Raw genomic sequence first — 20,711 nt, 5'->3', positions numbered from 1 at the left:
CAGGGGCTTTGGAGGGAGCTGGCCCGCGCCGGCTAATTAGCCAGAGCTGCACGCACCGAGCCCGCACCTGCCATAGCAATGAGGGCTCGTGCGCTGGGCACACCGCCTCGCACATGGGTGCCGGGGCCGGCGCATCCCGCAGGACCGGGGCTGGGTGCCGGGCAGGCAGCTGCCTGTCCACTGGCCTGTTCCCGCTGCCGGGTCGGAGCAGAGGTCACCGTCGCTTCTCTCCGCTGGCCCGGGGCCACGGCGGCAGCTGGCGCAGCGGGGAGGGCGTGCGGGAGCGTGGGGTGCGTGCTTCCCACCCCGGGCACCGGTGGGTTTGTGCACCCTGGGTGCAGGCAGCCGCTGCCTGCAGGCATCACCGTCCTGTGCTGGGGTGTCTGGCCATCCCTGCCTGCCTTCTGCCTGCGCCCTTGCACGTGCCGGGGTGCCGGCAGCAGCTTGGCAGAGCTGCCCACCCCCCCCGCCCCGAGCCCGCTGTAATCCTGACGGACAATAATCCTGCTGTGCTGGAGCTGGGATGGGCAGGAGCTGCCCTTGCAGCGGCAGCGCGATTCAGCTGCCGGCTCTGGCGGTGCTGCCTGCACCCGCTGCATACTAAGGGCCCGCGGTGCTGCGCCGGCTCTGCCGTGCCCTGTGCTCCCCGTGCTGGGACCCTCTCTGGATCCCTGGGGACCCACGGGACCTCCAGCCCACAGCATGGAATCTGCCTCCTGAGCACGTGGGCAGGGTGCAGGCAGGGTGCAGGCAGGGCTCCCGCCTGGGTTTTAAGCCTCCTGTCCTCTTGCCCCTCATTGGTTTTTAAATAGAGCCGGGTCTATCCTGGGACTCGGCCTGGTGCCGGCCCAGCTGGCAGGAGGAGAGCGGAGCCACAGCTCAGCACCGCCTGGGACTGGGACTGTTGGTGCAAATGACGTGGCGTTACCCTCCGGCACGCTGCGTCCCCGGGGCTGCCAAGTCAGGGGCTGGGGAGTGGGCGCTCACCCAGGGCAGCATCTTCCAAGGGTGCCTGGAGTGGGTGCTGCAGGGGTCTGGGTGCCAGGGGTTCACCGCAGCCCCGGTAAGGGGCAGCTGACAAAGTGCCGAGGGCGCAGAGCCCGTCCCCTCTGGCCACGTGTCCAGCTGGGAGGGTGCTGGGGGGGGCAGAGGGGCCCCAGCACCCAGAGCTGCAAGCTCAGTGTCTGGGCATGGGGCAGAGGTGAGTCCCCGGGGGGCTGCAGTACGGGAGGGGGGACTGGCAGGCTGGTCGGGGTCCCGCCTCGTGCCAGGGGCCCTGTGGTGCCTCTGTGCCTGCTCCACACTTTCCTTGATCCACCCCACAGTCCTTTGATCATCAGGCTGCTGCTAACGAGCTTCCCTGGCAAAGACCTTGTTAGCTAGGTGAGAGCCTGTGCTGCCTGGCCAGCATCTGCCTTCGGTGGGCATGGGGCTGGTGTGCCCAGCTCCACCGTGGGCAACCTCCCGGGGGTCCCTGCTGGTCCCAGCCTGGCAGGAGCACGGCGGCCAGAAGCAGGCACAGCAGGAGGCTGATCGATGTGCTGAATTATTTAGCAAGGGAGCACAAGGCGGCTGCGACGGCAACACGCTGGGTCGGGTCGGGGCATGGGGCCACGCTCACACCCGGGCAGGGAACACACGCAACCCCCTGCCAGCCCAGATAGCGTGGCCGGGCACCCACTGCCGGGCTGCAGGGACCGTGCACCCACCCGGTGTCCTCTGCCACCCCTTTGGGTGGTGGGTGCTGGTGTGACGGTGCACCCCACTCCCCCCAGCAACTCTCCGTGCACTGCCAGCTGTGCCAGGCTGTCCCCAGGGGGTGCCACCAGCACCGTCCCCAGCTCCCAGTGCCGTGGCATGGCCTGGCCAGCAGCACGAGGCTGGGGGGCGGCTGCCGCTGGCAAAGGGACCACCTGTTTTCTCCGGGGTCGCCCCCAGGTTGCTGCATCTCAGGCAAGCGCTGAGCCATGGCCGCCCTTGCCCCACGCCCCCGGCCCTTCTCTCGAGCCTTTTATCAGCGATGCATTATTAAAACTACCCCGCGCCATCACTCACGACCGGCGTGACGGCGGGCGCCACATCAAACCTGATGAATATTTCAGGCCTTGAAATCTACTGCGCATGCATGTTTTATCCTGAGCACCCCCCCCTCCCCTCCTCGCTGCCCCCCCAATTTATCAGCTTGTTTGCTTCCCCACACTTCTTCCCAGCACCAAGGGCGTGGCGGAGCAGCGTCCCCATGTGCACCCAGCCCTTCTCCCCGAGACCAGGCCTGGGGGGGTCACCGGGATGGGGCAGCGATGGGCTGCCCCCGAGGGGCAGATGGGCAGTGCCGGAGCTGGTTGCACATCCTCTGAGCTTGATGCCAGCTGGGGGTCACCAGAATGGCCCCCATGTACCCCAGGACACCTACACCCATCCCCAGCCCTCGTTTGGCACCAAGGGACTGCAGTTCCCCCCCATGCTATTGCCAGCAGGAGCATGGGGACAAGCCGGGGCAGGTCACAGCGTGGACTTGTCCCTGGCACCCCCCACGTCACCCCCTTCCACATCTGCCAGCGCTCCAGGTCCTGGCGGCCGCAGATGCTAATTGCAGCGTGATCTATGTACGGTGGGAGCCGTATATTGATGCTGCCTGTCACCCCTCGATCAGATTAACGTCACTTAGGCACTGGTAATGGGCAGCACAGAGATCTGCCAGCGGGGCTGGCGGGGGCTCCGGCACCACCCACCGCAGGTGCTGGTTCCAATGTGCCACCACGGGCCAGGTCCCCGCCTGCTCCCACGGATGCTCCGATGACGGCTCCGTCACCTTCACACCTCTCCCGGCACCCCCATGGAGCCACCCTGTGCCCAAACCCCCCAGCGCCTGGGGCACCCCGGGGCCACGGGCACAGCCGGCAGCGCGGTGACGCACCGAGGAGCCCCTGTGCACACCGACAGCCCTGGCCCACGCGCTCCTGCTCACACACCCCCCCCATTTACAGAATCACATCATCTCGTTTGGAAAAGACCTTGAAGATCATCCAGTCCAACCCTTAACTCGCCCTCGGGCTGCACGCGCTCAGGGAGGGCGAGATGCCGCTGGGGCTGGGCTGGGCTGAGCCCCGGGGATGCTGCGAGGCCCTGCCAGGGCGCTGCTGAGGGCAAGTCTGGGGTGTGGGGTGCACAGGGAAGGGGGGGGGGGCAGTGACCTTGTGCCTGCACACGCTCTGGTACTCCTGAGGCTGCTGGAACAGCGGGACTCGGTGGGGGGCATTTATGGCTCCTCATGGCCCAGCGGCACTTGCCGTCAGCTCTGTGCTCATCTCTCCACCGCTGCCTGCCCGGGTCTGATGGGATGAACCCCCACCCCAGACAGTGCCTGCTGTAGCCCCCGGCCACGGTGTGGGGGACACTGGGGCGGCACGGCCGGGGCGAGCGGAGCACCTGGCTCCAGGGCGGGCAGGGACGAGGCCGGTGGGGAGCCAAGCGCTGGGGCCGGCAGCTGCAGGCCCGGCTCCGTGTCCTTGTCCCTTCCCTGGGGAGTTGGGGCTGTTGCGCTGCAGCGGGGCCGGGTGCCAGCCCCCACCACGCTCACCCTGCCCACGCCGGGCAGCTCCCTCCCGGCACAGCCCTCGCACCCACCGGCGCATCCTTGCCACGGCCACATCGGAGCAGGAGGGGCTGGGCCGGGGCCAGTGAAGCCGGGGCTGCCGCCGGCGGATGATATTGGAGTGATCTTGAGGCCGGGAGGGAGGTTTGCCACGCGGGAGGAGAGGAGAGGAGCTGGCTGAGTCACCCGGTGCCGGCTGCTGACTCAGGCGCTTCCTGCCAGGTAGCCCCCGCCGCTGGAGCGGGGGCCGCCGGGCCACGGGATGCGGCAAAAGGGCCAGCTGGGACCCTGGCCACCGCCTGGCACCCCGGTCCAGCACCCACAGCGCCGGCCCAAGGTGAGAGCGGTCTGCGCGTGGGTGCTGGTCGGTGCCTCGCGGCGTGGTGGCCTGTTACTACCTGGGATCACCTGCCAGTGGCACAGCCGCGTGCTGCGGTGGCACGGGGGACCACTCCAGCCAGCCTGTGAGAACCACGAGGAGCTGGCCGCCTGCACCTCCTGCCTGGCACCTCTGGGTGCCCACACCCCACACGCCCTGGGCTGGTGGGATTTGGCACAGCAGAACCCGCCGGAGCCAGGTTTCCGGCAAACAGGCTCCAGGCGCCCAGGGCAGGGACCCGTCGGCTTCCTCCCCGCCGGGCAGCGGGAGCAGCCCCAGCAGCGGGAGCCAGCGTGGGGCTGGCAGAGCGGCGGGGCCGGGAGCCACGCACGGCTTCATCCAGCGGCTCCGCGAGGAAGCTGATTTCCTCCGACAGCCAGCTCTGCGCTGCCGCCGCCACCCGGTGCAGCCGCCAGCTCCGGCCGTGGCTGGGCTGCTGGTGACCAGCTTTGCGTTGCCAATTAACCCTCCTCTGCGATCCCGCGCCATCAAGCTCCTCATCAATTAACTCAATCTGCTGAGGTGCTAATTAATGATCACCCCCATGTCCGTCTGTATAGTGGGGCTCACCTCCAGCCTCCCCCCAGCATGAGGCTGCTCTGGCTGGACCTGTGGCTCACCAGGGAGGTAGTCTAGTGGCCACCCATCTTCACCCCCCTGGATCACGCTGCCATCACTCCAAGCCCAGCAGCCCCAGGAGGTCCCATGGGATGCTACCAGGGCTGGGGGTCCCCCATTTCCCCGGGCGAACGGGGAGGGCTCAGCACCCCGCGTCCTCCCCGGTGCAGTGCTCGCCGAGACGCTGACGCGGCGCGACCATCCGTGAGGCCTTCATTCAAATTTAAAGACCAACACGGGGATAAAAAAGGGGCAGCGAGGAGCAAAGCGGCTGCAAGCCCCTGGGTGTGCCACCTGCGGCGAGCCTGCCCCGGGCACTCTGGCCGGGCACGCTCCCTGGCACAACGGCAGCGTGCCCGAGCACCGGCGCGGGGCTGCACGGGGCTGCCCGATTTGTACGGTTAAGCGCTGCCAGGAGGAGCTGGCAGGAGCCCGGGGCTGCTCGGTTCCCCGCGGATGTGCCGGTACCGCCGGCTACCTGCTCCCCGCCCCGGGTGCGGTGGCCCTGTGGCCCTGGCTAGCTGCTCTGCATGCCATTAGCATGTTCTTGCCGTGTCCAGCTGGACACGTGCCGGCACCTGGCTCCTGCTGGCAGGTCAGGAGCCCTGAGCTCAGCGTGTTCGGGGACGTGTAGGTGTGGCTGGTGAATATTTCATGCCTGCGTTCACCGAGCCCTTTCTTGGTTACACTCCTGCCTCCTCCCCGCGCTCTCGCCATGTTTATTTATTTAATGAATTATTTATCGGCTCCCCCTCTCGCTCGGCTGGGCGCTGCTCCGCCGCTGCCCCCCGCTCCCCCCCTCCCGGCTCCCAGCCCGGTGCGATGATTTATTGAATGCCGGCTCTGCTTTGCGGTTGCGACATGCTGTCACAGGAAGCCGCGGTTAAATATTAACCAGGGCGGGTGAAGCAGGTCCCCTGCCCTTGCTGGGCACGCGCAGCCAGCAGGACCCTCGCTCCGAGCGCGGTGGCCACTACGGCCAGCGCCCGTGGCTACCCACTCCAGTCGGCGGGCGGGTGGGAGGTTTTGCTGTGGTTGCCGCAAATCTGCTGACCCTCAGCGCAGGGTGGAGGAGATGGAAACGGGGGGAAACCGGTGCTGCTTCATGCCCCAGCTCTCCTGGAGAGCTCAAGGCCTCTCATGTCCTCTTGAGAGCAAAGCCACCCAGCTGGCAGTGTCCCCTGGCTGTCCCCTCCACAGACGCTGACTCCTGCTGTGGTCGGCAAAACCCAGCCAAGCCCCCCTCTGTGTGCCGGCTGCCGCAGCCGGGCTCTGTCCCCAAGCCCCGGGGGTGATGCCTAGTGGGTGCTGGCACCCACACGTGGGTGCACACCGTGATGCACAGGGTGCATTTGGCCACCCGGGTCCCTCCATCCCTGTGGCCCTGCACAGTCGGGGTGCCCCAACGCAGGGGTCCCCCCCTCGCGAGCGCGGCGGCGTGTGGGTGCCGGCGGCTGCTGCGTGCGCGTTGCCATGAGCGGGGGGTTTCCATGTGGAGGTGTGTGTTGCCATGGGTTTGCCGAGCCAAAGCGTTTCCATGGTGGCAGCGCGGTGCTGCCGGGGCCCTTCCAGAGGTGCGCAGCCCCCCCGGGATGCCCCAGCCCCAGGGCGCACCGGGAGGGAGACGCTGCCGCTGCCACCGCCGTGCCCTGGCACCTGGATGCCCCTGCACCCTGCACCCCCGTGCCTACCCACCCCCCCGGGCCAGCCAGAGCCCTTTTCCACGTGTTGTGTTTTCTTCACTTCAGTTCTCCGGATGAATAATTAATAGAGGCTTTTTTGGTCCTCCGGGCCCTTCCGCCGGCCCCCTCCCCCTTCCCGGCAGGGCTCCGGTGGGGGCATGGTCCCCCCGGTGTGGATGGGGGCTGGGGGGGCTGTGGCATAACCCTGCCACGGGCATCACCGGCACTGGGCCCCCCCCCCCAGTACTGAGTGGGACTGGGGGGGCATCGGCAAGACCATCCATGCTCAACCCCCTCCCTGGGCTGCGCCAGCATCCGCACATCCAAAAAGGGGCCCTGAGGAGGGAGCAGCTCCACTCCCCCCCTCGGCTCCCCTGGCAGCTTTTGGGAGTCATGAAACCCCCCCCCAAAACCTCGGCACATGCCCCAAGCCCAGGGCTACAGCATGACAGCTGAGTGGGCTTGGGAGCCGCCGGGCCCAGGCGGTGGGGACACGGGGACACGGGGACGTGGGACCATGGCGTTTGGCCCCGCTCGCCACTCGAGAGAGACGGCTGCCAGCGGGGGCAGCCAGGGCTGGCTCAGCAAAGCCCAGCCGCCGTTTCGCTTAAACCTCCCAGTTTCATTTGCAAGCTCCTGGGGCTGCCAAATCTCCGGGTCATGTGCGAAGCCGGCGCTGCCGGAGCGGGGGTTGTTGGGTCGGTGGCGGTAGCGTGTGCGCGCTTGGGCGCGCTCCGGCCTGGGGAGCTCGCGGCGTGTGCCCGCGTCAGGGCAAGCGTGTTTGCGTGTGCACACGTGTGTGCCGGGGTGTGGATCACCTGGCACACGGCGCTGCCGGGCGGTGCCGAGCCGCAGTTGCTAAGGATTCTTGTCGGGGATGGGCGGCTGGAGCTGGCACCCAGCTCCATTCCCCTCCCGCGTGGTCGGCAGGGACTGGCACCCGTGCAGCACCCACCGTCCCCGGGGCTGCTGCGGCTCCCTCTGCCCCACGGACCCTTGGCGGGGGTGTGGGAAGAGAAAGGGGATCGGCCCCACGGGTGGGTGCTCGGCCACGTGCAGGCTCCTGGGGCAGGACGGGGCAGACGTGGCTGGGCTCCTCCGCACCTGCGCTGCCCTGGCATGCTGGCCCCAGCCCGCCCTTGCCGGTGGCGAGTGGCTGGGTGCCTGCGGTGCCCACCCTTCCGCCTGCTCCCGTGTCCCCGGGGTGGCCAAACCCCTCAGTGAACACATGTGACCCCCACGGGGCCCTGAGCCACCACCCCCGGCTCTCACAGACACAAGAACCCCGGGGGTCCGTGCCTCGAGCCCCAGCGCTCCCACTCAGGGACACCCCAATACTGGTGGGACCCGGCACTCGTGCCCCCACCCGTGGGGGTCCCGGTGAGACCCCAGTGTCGGTGGGATCCAACCCCAGTGCCCCCACCCGTGGGGGTCCCGGTGAGACCCCAGTGTCGGTGGGATCCAACCCCAGAGCCCTCACCCGTGGGGGTCCCGGTGAGACCCCAGTGTCGGCGGGATCCAACCCCAGAGCCCCCACCCGTGGGGGTCCCGGTGAGACCCCAGTGTCAGTAGGACTCGGCCCCGGTGCCCGCACTCGTGGGGTCCCGATGAGCCCCCGGCGGCCCCTGATCCCGGTGGGACCCGGCCCCTGTGCCCCCACCCACGGGGACCCTCGGCCCAAGCCCAACGCAACCCCGGTCCCCGGTGCCGGTGCCGATGCCCGGTGCCGGTTGCAGGCGGGCTCAGGGCGGCGGCGGGCGCGCGCGCGCGGGGGCGCGGCGGCGGCGGGTGCGCGCGGGGCGGAGCTGGGCGCCGGGGGCGCGGGGGCGCGGGCGGCTCCGGCTCGGTTCTCCATTCATTGGGATCGCGGCGGGCTCCGCGGCGGCGGCAGGATGGCTCCTCGGTTGCCCGCGGTCCTGCCCCTGCTCCCGCTGCTGCTGCTGCTGCCGGGCCGGGGGCCACCGGGGGCCCTGGGCAACCGGCACGCCGTGCACTGGAACAGCTCCAACCTGCAGTGAGTGCGGGGCGGGCGCCGGGCCGTGCGGGGGAAGGACGCCGGTACCCGGGCACCGGGAGGGCGATGGGGGTCTCCCCGGGACCGGGCGAGGCGGGGGGCACCGCCGGGAAGGACGCGGCGGGGGCGCGGCGGGGATCGCGCTGAAGGATGCGCGCAACGGCCCGGGGGGGGGGGGGGGGGGAACGGCGGGGGAGGGGGACACGACACCGGGCCGGGGGCGCGCGCGCGCCGGGAGTGCGGGACACCCCCCCCCCCCCCCGTTTCGTCTCCTTCCCGGTGCCGGTGTCCGCGCGGCTCCATCCCCCCCCCTCGTGCGGGCGGGGCTGCCAGACCCCCCCCCCCGCCCCCCGGTGTCGGCGCGCTGCCCCTCCCGGCCCCGCGCACCTCGCCCTGCCCGCGGAGGCGGGGGCCGCTCGGGGTGGGGGGGCCGCGGGGGGGCGGCAGCCGCCCGGCCGGCCCGACCCGACCGGCGGCGGCTCCGGTCCCTGGGGCCGCGCTCCAGGGCGAGGCGCGGGCACCGGCGGGGTCGGGCTCCCCGCTGCTCGGCGCCTCCCGGTGCGGGCGCGGGTGGGTCGGTGGCACCGGGAGCCGAATCGTTCTGCATCCCCCCCCCCCCCCCCCCTCCTATTCCTCCTCGACGGCGCTGACTCGCCCCGCGACGGGCACCGGGAGTGTCGCGGGAAGAGCACGGCCACGCTCCCCCCCCCCTCCCCGGTGCATCGGGCCGGGCAGGGGGTCCCGCTGCGACGCCCCCGCCGCCAGACGCGCCCCCCGCCTGTCTGGGCGCGGGAGCGGCACCGGCTGCGCGGCGGGGGCGGGGGGGGGCCTGATGGGTGCCCGCCGTCGTGTCGTCGTCGTGTCGCCGTCTCCCCCCCGCCATCTCGGGCGGGCAGCGGTGCCATCCCTGGGGCAGCAGCCGAGGCCGGTGGGGCCGGGGACTCGGGGGGGTGCGAGCGAGCGGAGGTGTGGAACCTGCCGTCGCGCCCACGGCCGCGGGGAGCGGAGCCAACGGGTGGTCGGTGGCCGCGGCCGCCCACCCCCCCGCCACCCCCCCACCCCCCCCCAGCACCTCCCTCACGCCCTGTACCGGGGGGGGCTGCGCCCTTGCCCTCACCCACCCGGGGGGGGGGGGCCTGCCTGAGTGCGTGGGGTGCGGGGCACCCACACCTGGGGCGGGCACGGAGGGGAGCGGGCACCGCGCAGGCTTTGGGCTGGCGACGGGCACGGCTGGGCTGGGCTCCCCGCGGGAAGGGGGGGGCTGCGAGTCCGCGCCGGGTCCGTGGACCCCCTCCACGAGAATCGGGGAGCTGCACCCGCTGCCATCGCCCGCCTCCCCTTCCCTCGTCTGTGTGAGCGCTCAGGGGTGTGGCGGGGGACGTGCGCCCAGCCGGAGCATCCCCTGGTACCCGCCAGCGCTGGGGCTCCCCCCCGGGGGCTCCCCCCCACCCCATCCCTTGTGCCCCCTTTGTGTGGGGAGGGAGCGCCCCCCCGGCAGCTCCTTCCCCCTCCCATTGAGATTGTGTCGCCAGGCGGAAGCTCGGGCCCCATAAATTGTGCGTGTGTGCGACGTGCCGAGGCGCAGCACAATGGCGAGGCGCTCAGCTCGCCCCGCCACGCTCGGGCATCCCCCCCCCCCCCCCCCCCCGTTCCCGCACCCCACTCCTCCATCTGGACCCCGCTCACCCACCAGCCTCATGCCTGTGCCACCGTGACATTGCGGGTGGGAGGCACCCGTACCCCCACCCTCACCCCGCCACCGCCGAGGAGCCGCCTCTCCCCACGCCATCGCCCCGCAGCCGTGTGCCGTGACCCGGCCGCTGCCCCTGCACCTCCCGGGGGACGGGGTGGAGGGGGGGGTGTGCCAGCAGGGGGTACGCCCGCCGTGCCAAACCGGGGGTGTCGCAGCCAGACACCTGCGCCCGCTGCGCACGCGTCTCTGGCGCGGCTGCGAGCGTCCGGCTCAGGGCACGGGCGGCACGGTGGGGGCGGCTGCGGCAGAGACGTGTCCCAGGGACTCCGGAACGCTGATATTTATTGTTAGGCAGTGCGGCAGCTCGGCCGCAATTATAGCCACGCGGCAAAATGTCTGGATTAGATAAATTATGGGGGGAATTAGGCTCCCTGGGCCGCAGCCTGCAAATCCCAGCAACCCCGCTGCAATCAGAGCAATAAACAAGCCCTGCGCGGCCCCATGGGGCTCTCCGGGGAGGGGGGGGATGCTGGCAGGCTCAGCTGCGGGACACTCCTTGGGGGCTGCACCAGGCACCCCAGAAATTTATTGCATCTCCCGCTGCACCGCCCCGGGTGCCCATGCGGCTCCTCTCGGTGGGAGGACGGGGCGAGGGGCTGCCCCACGGAGCCCACCCGCAGCACCCGGGGTTCTGGCGGTGCCTCCGGGAGCGGGGTGGCTGGTGGTGGCTTGCCCCTGCTTCGGGCACGTGGCCGTGCTCCTCTGGCCACCGCAGCAGATGGCTGGTGGTGCCTGGGGGCTGGGAAGGCCACTGAGTGGGCAGGACACCCCTCCTACGGTGGGTTCGGGGTGCTGATGGCAAAGCCCAGGGGAGGTGTGACGGTGGGATCGGAGGCTCGGGGCAGCGCAGGTGCCTGCCGCTGCTCGGCCAGGCTGTTGGTCCGGCTGCACTGTCCGTCTGTCCCGCTGGTGGCAGCCACCGAGCCTTGGGGACACAGGACTATCCTTGGCTGGTCTCTGCCCTCTGCTCCCAGGTCCTGCCGGGAACGGGCACGGCAGCACAGGGCAAAGGTGTGGGGCGGCCGCGTCCTGCCCAGTGCTGGCATTTCGGGGGGGGGAGCTGCATCCCTGGGGTGTCCCGTGTCGTGTGGCCGGGGGCTCCTGGGGTTTTCCCCAGCCAAGCTGGGCCTCGGTGTGCCGATGCATGTGGGCTGCCACCCCCCTGCTGGGTGTCCTGGATGCTGAGGTGGGGACAGCGGATTGTCCCTGTGCATGACCAGCTCCCCCCAGAGCTGCCGGGGCCCCCCAGTGTGGGTTGGGGTGAGCCACGCTGCACCCCTGGCCCCGGTGCGGGGACCGAGGGTGACGGTGCCTGAGGCCTTGGGGTGCCCGGTGCCACGGAGGGGGCACAGCAGGGTGACCGTGCGAGGGGTGCTGGTGCCTGGCTGAGACAGGCAGGTCGGAGCCCACCTGTGTGCGGGGAGGGCCTGGCATCGCGTGCGGCCCCCCCCAGGCGCCGGCGCTGCCACCACGCTCTCGTCTTCAAGGCAGCTTTTATCTGGCTGACTTTGTGTTCCAGGCGGCGAGAGCTGGAGCAGGCTCTCGAGAGCCCTTGCGCGGAGCAGCCTCTCCCGGGGGAGCGTCTTGCGCGGGAGAGGAGCCGTGGCCTCGCTCTGTGCCCATCGAGGGGGGGCCCTGGCACTGCCCGGACTCCTGGCTCCTCGGAGGCTGCCGGACCCCAACATCGGGGCTGTGCCCAGCCGGGTCCCTCCATCGCATTAGTGTCCTCGGGTGGGCTGGGGGGCTCCGCCACCCCCCGCCCCACAGCTGCGCCCCCCAGGCTGGTCCGTGTGGGGCACAGAGGAGCCCCTGGCCGCCCGTGGGTGCTGGCTGGTGGTGGTGGCGGGAGCTGCTGCCTGAGGGCAGAGGGTGCCGTGCCCCGTGAGTCACCGCGCCGGGCGGCACCGAGCCCTGGCAGCGCCATTCCTGTGGGAGAAGGGACCGCGGCATCGGGGTGCGGAGGCTGTTCCGGGGTGCAACCGGGCCGGGGCTGCCCGCTCCTGCCCAGGCTGGTAATTGAGTCACTGGTTGCAGATTGATGGTTTAATTAAAACCCAATTAGAAACCTCATTGATCTTGTTAGCAAAGCGGGAAGGTACGGGCTTTAGCGGGGATTAAAGGGATCGCGTGGCTGTCAATAGGAACGGGGGGTGCGGGGACACCTGTAGCGTGGTGCTGGGGGTCCTGGGGTGCTCGGGGAGGGCTCTGCCCATCACCCCGGGGTGGGCGCTGCCCCGTGGTGCCATGGTCCCTTCGCCCACCGTCTCCCCAGGAGCCCCGATTCTCCGAGCGGGGAGGTGGCCCCCGGGCTCGCCGTGTGCCGGCGATGCCTTTTGCGCCCGCACTTTGCGGCTGCGCCAGGCGAGTGGCGGCGGGACACACACGCACACACACGGAGTGGGGGGGCCATGCCGTGCCACCCGTGTGCGTGGGCTGCGTCGCAGGCGCTGTCTGCCGAGCCAGAGCGCGTGTGCGCGGCCGTCTGGGCGCCGTGACTGTGCAGTGCTGCCTGCGTGGGGAGGGCTGGCACGGCGAGGGGGGGCCGGGCTGAGCCACCCGTCTCCCCGGCGGCTCAGCGGTGGGTGCAGGAAGACGGTCGGTTCCCCCCCCCTCGGTGTCTGTCCCGCCGTCCATCGGTGCAGACCGACGGCGGCGATCGATGCGCCTTCACCTCTCGCCGTCGCGCGGGGTGACTGGAAGGGAACCGCATAAATCAACGGCACTTTTTTTTGTTCCCCGCCTGATCGATGGGCCCCGGATGTGCCGAAAGGGCGAAACTGCCAGAGCCAAACAAAGGGACTGGCTGGGCTGGGGGGGTCCGCCCTGGCACCCGGCGCCGAGGCTCACCACGCCGTCACCTGCCTCGGGGGATGCCCTTACCTTGCCCCGGTCCTCACCCCGGCACCACCAACGCGGGATGCTGAGCCCAGCTCCGGCCCCGCCGCCCCCCAGGCCTTTCCCTCACCGTGGGGCTGAGTCGCTGCAGCACGGGGGGGGCCGGCCGGGGGTCTGGTCCCCCTGTGCCGCTGCCGCCGGGGCGTGCTGCAGTGCACCAGGCGCTCCCTAGCAGTGCATGAGCGAGCGTGCGGCGCTCAGCCCAGATTTATCGCAGCAGATGGGAGCGAAGCGGCCGCCCAGCTCACCAGTGGCTGCGGCTTGCCAGGTAGCCGGGGTCCCGCCGGTGCGGGGCCGGTGGGCGCCGAGCCCAGCCCGCGCTCGGGACGGTTCTGCCAGGGGACATCCATCTGCCCAGCGCTGACAGGCTGCTGGAAGGTACCACTGCCTTTGCAAAGCCCTGCTCTAAAAATGCAGTCGTGCAGAAGCGATGCTGCCCGTTCTGCTCCCACGTTTAACCCTTCGGGCACTGCCGGAGCCTGATGTGTCCCACCGGCCACGCCGCGGCTGCCGGGGGCCGGGTGGGCCATCCCGACCCAGGTCACCTGTTGCTGCGGCTTCCTGATCGTTATGGGGGCTGGCAGGGACCAGGCAGCACACGCCTGCTCTGGGGCGGGTGTTGGTGAGAAAGGGGGCTGGGACCCTCGCTCTGGGTGTCTGTTGCCATTCTTCTGCCCCAAAACAGGGCCCATGGGCTCCCTGCCTGCTGCTGGGGCTGGCCCGGGTGTGCAGCTCTGCCGGCCCTGTGCTGCCAGAGGCTGCAGGCAGAGCTCGGGCTGCTCCGGCGATTGCCTTGAGCCTGCTGGGATTTGGGGGCATCCAGCTGCGTGGGGTGCTGCTCTGCACCCCTGGGGCTGGCAGTCACGGTGCAGGAGCTGAGCGTGGCAGGGACATGGTGTTGTGTCCGAAGCTGCTGCCAGAGTCCCCTGGACGTGCCTTAGGCCTTGGTGGCCCCACGGCTCTACCTGTTTGGGGCCACTCTCCAGCCCCTCGCAGCGGGTGACGAAGCTCCTGGCACGCAGCAGCGGCCAGCGCTGTCGGTGGGGCTCGCTGCCGGGGGGGCAGGGCTGCCGGCCCCCGCCACACCATCCGGGGTCCTCTGTAGCCCCCGGTGCGGTGCTGCCATGCCCCAGCCCGGGGGGAGACCTTGGTGCCATGTGGGGCAGCGCTCATTAGCGAGGCTGTTTATCAGGAGCCGCTTCTTAATGAGCCCCTGTGTGGGGTCCCAGGGCCCGGGGGGGTGGTTGTGCCTCAGCACTGGGTGCCACAGGGGAAGGGGGGGTTACAGCTCCCGGGCACCCCAGGGAAGGGCCTCCCCTGGCACGGCAGGAGCTGGAGCCGTGTGACTCCCGTGGGTGCAGAGACGTGGGCCCGATCCTGGCGAAGGTGCTTCCTGGGGTCCCTCGCTCCGCCGGCACAGCCGCAGCCTGGCTGCGGGGAGCCGCGGTGTGGGGCAGCCAGCTCCGGGCACGCCGGCGTCCCAGCCCTGCGTCCCGCACGGAGTTAATTGCAATTTTCTCCTTGGAGCCATTTCTTTAATAACAAGTCTTTTTCTTCCCCCCCCCACCTCCCCCCCCCACACCCCGCTCCGCTCCTTCCCACCACATCAAAGGGGGAAGATGAAAGGTCCCGGCGCCCCACAGAACAAGGGTGGCTGCCTCAGCACCTTGCTGGAGCAGGAGTTGCCCGGCGGCCGGTGGGTGCCGGGCTGGGCCCGGGAATAGCGGCTGCGCGGCGAGGGAGGTGCCGCGTGGGGCTGCACTCCCTGCCCCACGGGTGACGAGGTCTTCGGCCGGCCCCCCATGGCCCCCTGGCGCCGGTGGGGCAGTGCTGGGCAGGGAGGTGATGCTGCTTGGGTCCCCCTTTGCTAGTGGGACGGGGGGTCCCCTTTTGGTGGTTCTCTCTCCGGCGCCTGGCTTTTGGGGTGCTGTATGCCAGGGTGCCGCCGTGGGGCCTGGCAGGGTGCCGGGGCTCCCCAAACAGCGCCGGGGGCGGTTGTGCAGGGTGGGGCGTCTGCACGCGCAGCCCTGCCTGCTGCCTGCCCAGCCCTGCCGGGGAGATCCACAAAGCCGGGGCAGGGCCCTGGGGATGGGGCGGTGGGACCCCCCGGGTGACAAGGGAACCCCAAGTGCTGGGTCAGGGGGCTCACAGATTTGTGTTTGCCCTCACCAGGGGGGAAAGGGGGCCCTGAGCTGGAGCGATGCAGCGTGGTGGAGCCCCGCGACACGTGCCAGGATGCTGCGATCCGCGTCCCCGGGGGAACCTCGTGGGCGAGGGACCCCCAACGCAGCGGGGCTGGGGGGCCGCAGCAGCGCGGTGCAGGGAGGCACCGCCGGTGCTGAGCCGGGTGATGGAGCGAGGTCCGGTCAGGGTCCGGTACTGCCCCGGCAGCTCGGTGCAGAGCCAGCACCTTGCAGCGCCGGCTTGTAATTAATTGGCAGGAGCAGTGGGTCAGCGCGGCAGCGAGGATTACCGCGGCCGGGATTTCCACCGGGCGCGGATTAGGAGCCAGCAGAGCCTCTCCTGAGTGGATCTGAGGGGATTGCCGCTCCTAATCAATGTAAATGAGGCTCCCCCAGGGCCACCCTTTACGGCATTAACGAACTAACAAACTAACGGGATTAGCCAGAGCAGGGTGAGAAATCCTCTCGCTGAGCTGCGGCGCGTGGCAGGGCCGGGGCCGCGGTGGGCAGCCGCGGTGGGTCGACTCCAGGCTGCTGGGGCCCTGTGCGCCCCCCCTGCACCCCCAGGGATGCGTGGCAAGAACAGGGTGCCTGTCAGCCCCGTGGCCCCGTCAGTCTGTCTGTCCCGCTGTGTCTGTCCCCTCCTTGAGGCCGCTGGCAGGACTCAGCAGCGCCGTCTCATGCAGCCAAACTCTCACAGGCGTGTCCCGTCCCCCCCGCCCTGTGCATGTCACTTGGCACCTACAGCATCCGTCTCCCGGCCTGCGTCCCCCCCCCACCGGTGATGCCACAGGGCTGCGCAGGGGTCCCAGTGCGTTGGGGGCTCCAGACCGAGGGATACCGCTGCCCCCCGGGGCCCTTGCTCTGTGATCTGCCCGTTCTCCAGCTGCTGGGTCCCTTCTGAGGAGGGGGGACGGTGTTTGGGAAGGTGCAGGGGGTGTCCCTGACCCCCAGTGTGTCCCCCCCTTCCCTTTGCAGCCTACGGCGGGAGGGCTACACGGTGCAGGTGAACGTCAATGACTACCTGGACATCTACTGCCCACACTACAACGCCTCGGTGCCCGAGCACCGCCTGGAGCAGTACGTGCTCTACATGGTGAACGCGGAGGGCTACCGCACCTGCAACACCAGCCAGGGCTTCAAGCGCTGGGAGTGCAACCGGCCCCACGCACCCCACAGCCCCATCAAGTTCTCGGAGAAGTTCCAGCGCTACAGCGCCTTCTCGCTGGGCTACGAGTTCCGCGCGGGGCAGGAGTACTACTACATCTGTACGTGGGGTGCTGGGGTGGGACCCCCACGCAGCTCCTCCCTCCCCATACCTGGGTTCCTTGTGTCCCACCCCACCTGGTCCCCTCGGCCTGCACCGCTCGGCCGGGACCATCTGTGTCCCCAACCTGGCGTGGTCAGGGCCCCCCCACCCAAGGTGGTCCCCCTGCACCCCCCCGGCTGGACGGCTGCAGCACCCAACCCCACCCCCCCCCCCAAGGAGTGGGCACCCTGCGCTCAGGACTGGGGGTGTAGGGTGGAAGGGGGGTGCGGGGGACAGGTGGGGGTGTCATGATGCAAGAGATGGGGGCGTGGGGGAAAGTGTGGAGAAGCAGGATGGGGGGTGGGGGGAGTGTTGGTGCAGGATGGGGGTGCTGGTGGAGAAGGCGGGAAACGGGTGCAGAATTGGGGTTTGGGGGTGCTGATGTAGGTGCAAAAATCAGGGTGCTGATGCAGGATGGGGGTGCTGGGCGGTGCTGGTGCAGGGTTGGGGTGCCGGGGGGTGCTGGTGCAGGACAGGCCGCAGGGTACTGCTGCGGGCGCAGCTTCAGGGTGCAGGGAGGGGGTGCTGCTGCATCACCCACCACCCCAGAGCGCACCCCCAGGCAGGCCCAGAGCCCCCCCCGTGCCCAGCCCCACTGGTCCTGGGGGTGCCCCGGGGGTCACGCGCTGCGGAGCCGCCCCAGCCCGCTCTTGCGTTGCAGCCACGCCGACGCACAACCACCGCCGGGCCTGCCTGAAGATGAAGGTCTTTGTGTGCTGCGCCTCCAGTAAGTCCCCCCATTATTTCCCACCCACCCCCGGGGGGGGCTGCGGGCGAGCGGGGGGGCTGCCGGCGGGTTCCCCCATCCCTCCCGGGGAGGGGGGCTGCGGCGCAGGGTGGCCAGGGAGCGTGACCCCCCCCCCCTCCCCTCTCTCCCTCTTGCAGCGTCGCACTCCGGGGAGAAGCTGGCGCCCACCCTCCCGCAGTTCACCCTGCGGCCTGAGGTGAAGATCGAGGACCTGGGTGAGTCGGGCAGAGCCCCCCACCCCGCCGCGCCGCCGCGTCCCCGCGCCCTCCCCGCCGCCCGGGGGGCAGCCCCAGCCGCGGGGTGGGGGTTCGGGGCCTCACCCCCCCCCCCACGGTGCCACCCTCACCCTCTCGCTCTTCCCCACAGACAACTTCAACCCGGAGATGCCCAAACTGGAGAAGAGCATCAGCGGCACCAGCCCCAAGCGGGAACACTTGCCCCTGGCCGTGGCCGCCGCGCTCTTCCTCATGACGCTGCTGGCCTCCTAGCTCCCGGCGCTGGGGGGGGCCCCGCCAGCGCGGCTCCACCCAGAGGGGACCCCCCGACCTGCTGCCCCTCGTGAGAGCCAGTGGGGAACCACCGCGGGACCACCCGGCCCCTCCGCGCCGCCACCCCCCTGCCCGGAGAGTCCGTCAACGTGGGGGGGGGGCCTGGGGGCTGCGGCACACGCCGAACCCACCTGGGCCTCGCCTCCCCCCGACCACCGCCACCGCCACCACCCCCCCGCCAGCGGCTGCGGCCACGTCTGCGAGGATGCAGCTTGGTGAGGCTGCGGGTACCGCACCTCCCGCTGACGCCGTCCCACAGCGCGGAGGAGTCCGTCCTGCCCGCGGAGTCCGTCCTGCCCGCAGAGTCCTGCCCGCGGAGTCCGTCCTGCCCGCAGCCCACCCGGTGCCTCGTGGCTGGGGGGCAGCGCCGGGTTGGGGAGCCCGGTGAGGGCAGAGAGGCCCCAGGGCTGGGCAGCCTGTACATACCTATATAGAGATCTATACATACTGTACAGAGAGCGACTATATAGATATATCTATACTGTACCATAGGCAGCGGCGCCAGCCCCGGGCTGGCTTGTACATAGTCGAACGTGTTGGATTTTCCTCGTCTTCCGTGAAGACCCGACCTATGCAAACGCACAGACACTTTTTGGGGAAAAAACAAAACAAAACAAAACAAAAAAAACAATCTCAACCTTTTTTTCAAGTGCTTTGGCTGGTGATTTTCATATTCTGCTCTTAGTCTATAAAAAAAAAAAAAAAAAATAATAAAAGGATAAAAAAACCGACCCCTGTCACGGCGACGTGCAGCGCTCCTGGCCCGGCCCTCGGGCACGGTGGGCTCTGGCCGGGGCAGGGGGTCAGGCAAGGGCAGCGAGAACCGGCACCGACCTTCACTGTGCCACCCCCATCGCCAGCCATGGGCACGACAGCTCCAGTCCCTGTGGCAGCGAGGGCACCCCGGGGAGATTCGGGGTGCTTCCCGCTGGCTCTGCTCCCCGTGGACCCCGCAGGCACCGGCATGGAGCAGCGGGCAGGGACGCGGTGCTGCCCGCAGGAGGACAGCGAGCGGCGCCCGCAGGTAAGGGGGGTGCGGGGCTGCGGGCAGGGCCCTCGGCACACGCGGGTTTGGGGGGTGTTGGGGTGCGGTGGCTGGGAGCAGCCTGAGGAGGAGCGGGCACAGGAGAGCCCTCCTCATCCTCGCCATCCTCGCCAGCTGCATGGGGTGAGCAGCCCCAGTGTGCCCGGGAGCCACATGGGAATCCCCACGTTTCCCCCCCCCGGCGCGTCTGGCTCTGCCGGGCATGTCGGCTCCTGTTGGCGTCGGGGGGATCTGGCACGGGCCTGTCTGCACGGCGGCTCCCGCGGGATGGGGGGACGCCCTCGGCTCCCCCTCCCCCGGTGCCTCCGGCGAGGTGAGGGGACGTGTGGGGAGGGGCTGGACTCGGGGACCCGCAGGGGATGGGGTCACGTCTAAGGGGGGTGTCACTGGGGCCGTGGAGGAGTGGGGCGCACCCCGCCCTGCAGCCGGCACCCCACAGCCCCAGCGGGTGCAGGGGAGCCGCCGTGCGGGTCCTGACCCTGCAGCCCACAGGGCTGGGGGGGCCCAGTGCCCTCAGGGAGGGGGGCAGCCGCTTTCCGCGCAAGGCAGCGCAGGACCGGGGGGGCTGCGGCCCCTCTGCCGGTGGGGACTGACGTGCCGTGGACGTGGCCTCGGCTGGGGGGTCCCCACAGCCGTCGTGGTGGGGCGGCCGCTCTCCCCCCGCCCCGGCAGGCACGGCTGGGCGGTGGCTCAGCGTCCCGCCGGCCCGGGCTTGTCCAGGTGCGGGAAGAGCCGGCGAACCTGTCAGACGGGTCCTCCGAGCGCTCCCGACAGGCGCCGGGGCTCCCCAAACCCCCCCCACGCTCCTGCAGGCCTGGTTTGCTGTGGGGCCGGGGACCATGCCCTGGACACCCCCCCCCCACCTCCCTGGGGACTCGGGGTGACACCCAGGGTGTGCCGGGTGGCTCTGGTGTAGCCGGGGTCTGGCTGCGGCGGCATCACCCGGCGCTGCCAAGGGCCGTGTCCCCTCTGGGCACCGGGTGCTGGACGCGGTGCGGGGCCGTGCCGGTGGCACGCAGCGGGGTGGGCTGGCAAGCCCAGCTCAGGCCTGTTGGCCTGTTACGGAGGGAGCAGGGGACTGAGTCGGCTGCCCCGCGGCGCAGCGAGTTCTGCTTGCAAAATCCCTCCTGCCACTCGCCTCGGGCTTGGCACCGCTCCCTGGCGTGTGTGTGGCACCGCCGCCAGCTCGGTGGGGACCGGCCACCCAGCCCTGCTCCGCACCGTGCCCTCAGGCAGGGCACAGCGTGGCCAGGGACCAGCCGGGAGACTCCCGGGGTGCCGGTACAGGGTGATTCCCAAGCCCTGCTGCCCCAAGGCAGGGGGGACCCCTTGTTGGGACCCCAGTGCTGCAGCTCAGGTGCCCCCCCAGGTGCTGGAGGGGGGCTCCCACAGCCCCGGCAGCAGGCCCGGCTCTGGGCACGGGGCGTAGGCCTGGCCGGGCAGCACGGCACGAGGTGCTGCATCACCCCGTGGCAGCATCCGTCCTCCCCGGGCAGGGCTGGGTGCATCCCGCTCTCCGGCCAAACGTGTAAGGGCCTGGCGTGGCCAGCCAGCCTCGGGGACGTGGCTCTGCCGCGGCCACGCGCAGCCTGGCGTCGGGCCGTGCCTACCTGCCGGGCTGCACGCAGCCGGTGCGGCACGTCACCGCGGCCTTTGCTCCCGGCCGCGGACTGGACGGCTCCTCTTCCTCTCCCAGCTCCACGGCCGGTGATGTCAGCCCGGGCAGGGGCTGGGGCGCACCTGGGTGTCCCGAGCTCAGAAACCATAAATAGTTTGTCACGAGCTCTGCGGCCTCTGGCCAGCCCCACCTGCCCCGTGCCGCTCTGCTGCGAGTGTTTACGGTGCGAAATGGCTTCACCTTTGTCCTGCAAACCGCGGGTGGTGCGGCAGGAGCCCTGCCTGCACGGGCACCGACCCCGTCCCGCGCTCACCCGCTCACCCG

General features: G+C 70.4%; 1 protein-coding gene across 1 annotated transcript; it reads left to right on the top strand.

Moving 5' to 3' along the window:
- The first annotated feature begins 8,140 nt into the window (after window positions 1-8,140).
- Window positions 8,141-18,935, top strand: EFNA3 (ephrin A3). The gene is made up of 5 exons (XM_074929054.1): window positions 8,141-8,288; window positions 16,098-16,387; window positions 17,090-17,155; window positions 17,314-17,391; window positions 17,543-18,935. Exons 1-5 carry the CDS (start codon window positions 8,167-8,169, stop codon window positions 17,662-17,664), a joined length of 678 nt encoding a protein of 225 aa, XP_074785155.1. The 5' UTR covers window positions 8,141-8,166; the 3' UTR covers window positions 17,665-18,935.
- The last annotated feature ends 1,776 nt before the right edge of the window (window positions 18,936-20,711 follow it).

Source organism: Athene noctua, chromosome 29, assembly GCF_965140245.1.
Source record: "Athene noctua chromosome 29, bAthNoc1.hap1.1, whole genome shotgun sequence".
NCBI classification, from domain to species: Eukaryota; Metazoa; Chordata; class Aves; order Strigiformes; family Strigidae; genus Athene; species Athene noctua.
Note: the sequence above shows the minus strand (reverse complement) of the source record. Positions and strands in the feature narration are given on the sequence as shown.

What these genes read in the sequence shown, in the direction of transcription:
- EFNA3 (XM_074929054.1), top strand. Translation starts at nt 8,167, where the DNA reads ATGGCTCCTCGGTTGCCCGCGGTCCTGCCCCTGCTCCCGCTGCTGCTG. An exon ending in TGGAACAGCTCCAACCTGCA is followed by an intron (nt 8,289 to 16,097) that starts GTGAGTGCGGGG and finishes TTCCCTTTGCAG; the next exon opens with CCTACGGCGGGAGGGCTACA. An exon ending in GGTGAAGATCGAGGACCTGG is followed by an intron (nt 17,392 to 17,542) that starts GTGAGTCGGGCA and finishes TCTTCCCCACAG; the next exon opens with ACAACTTCAACCCGGAGATG.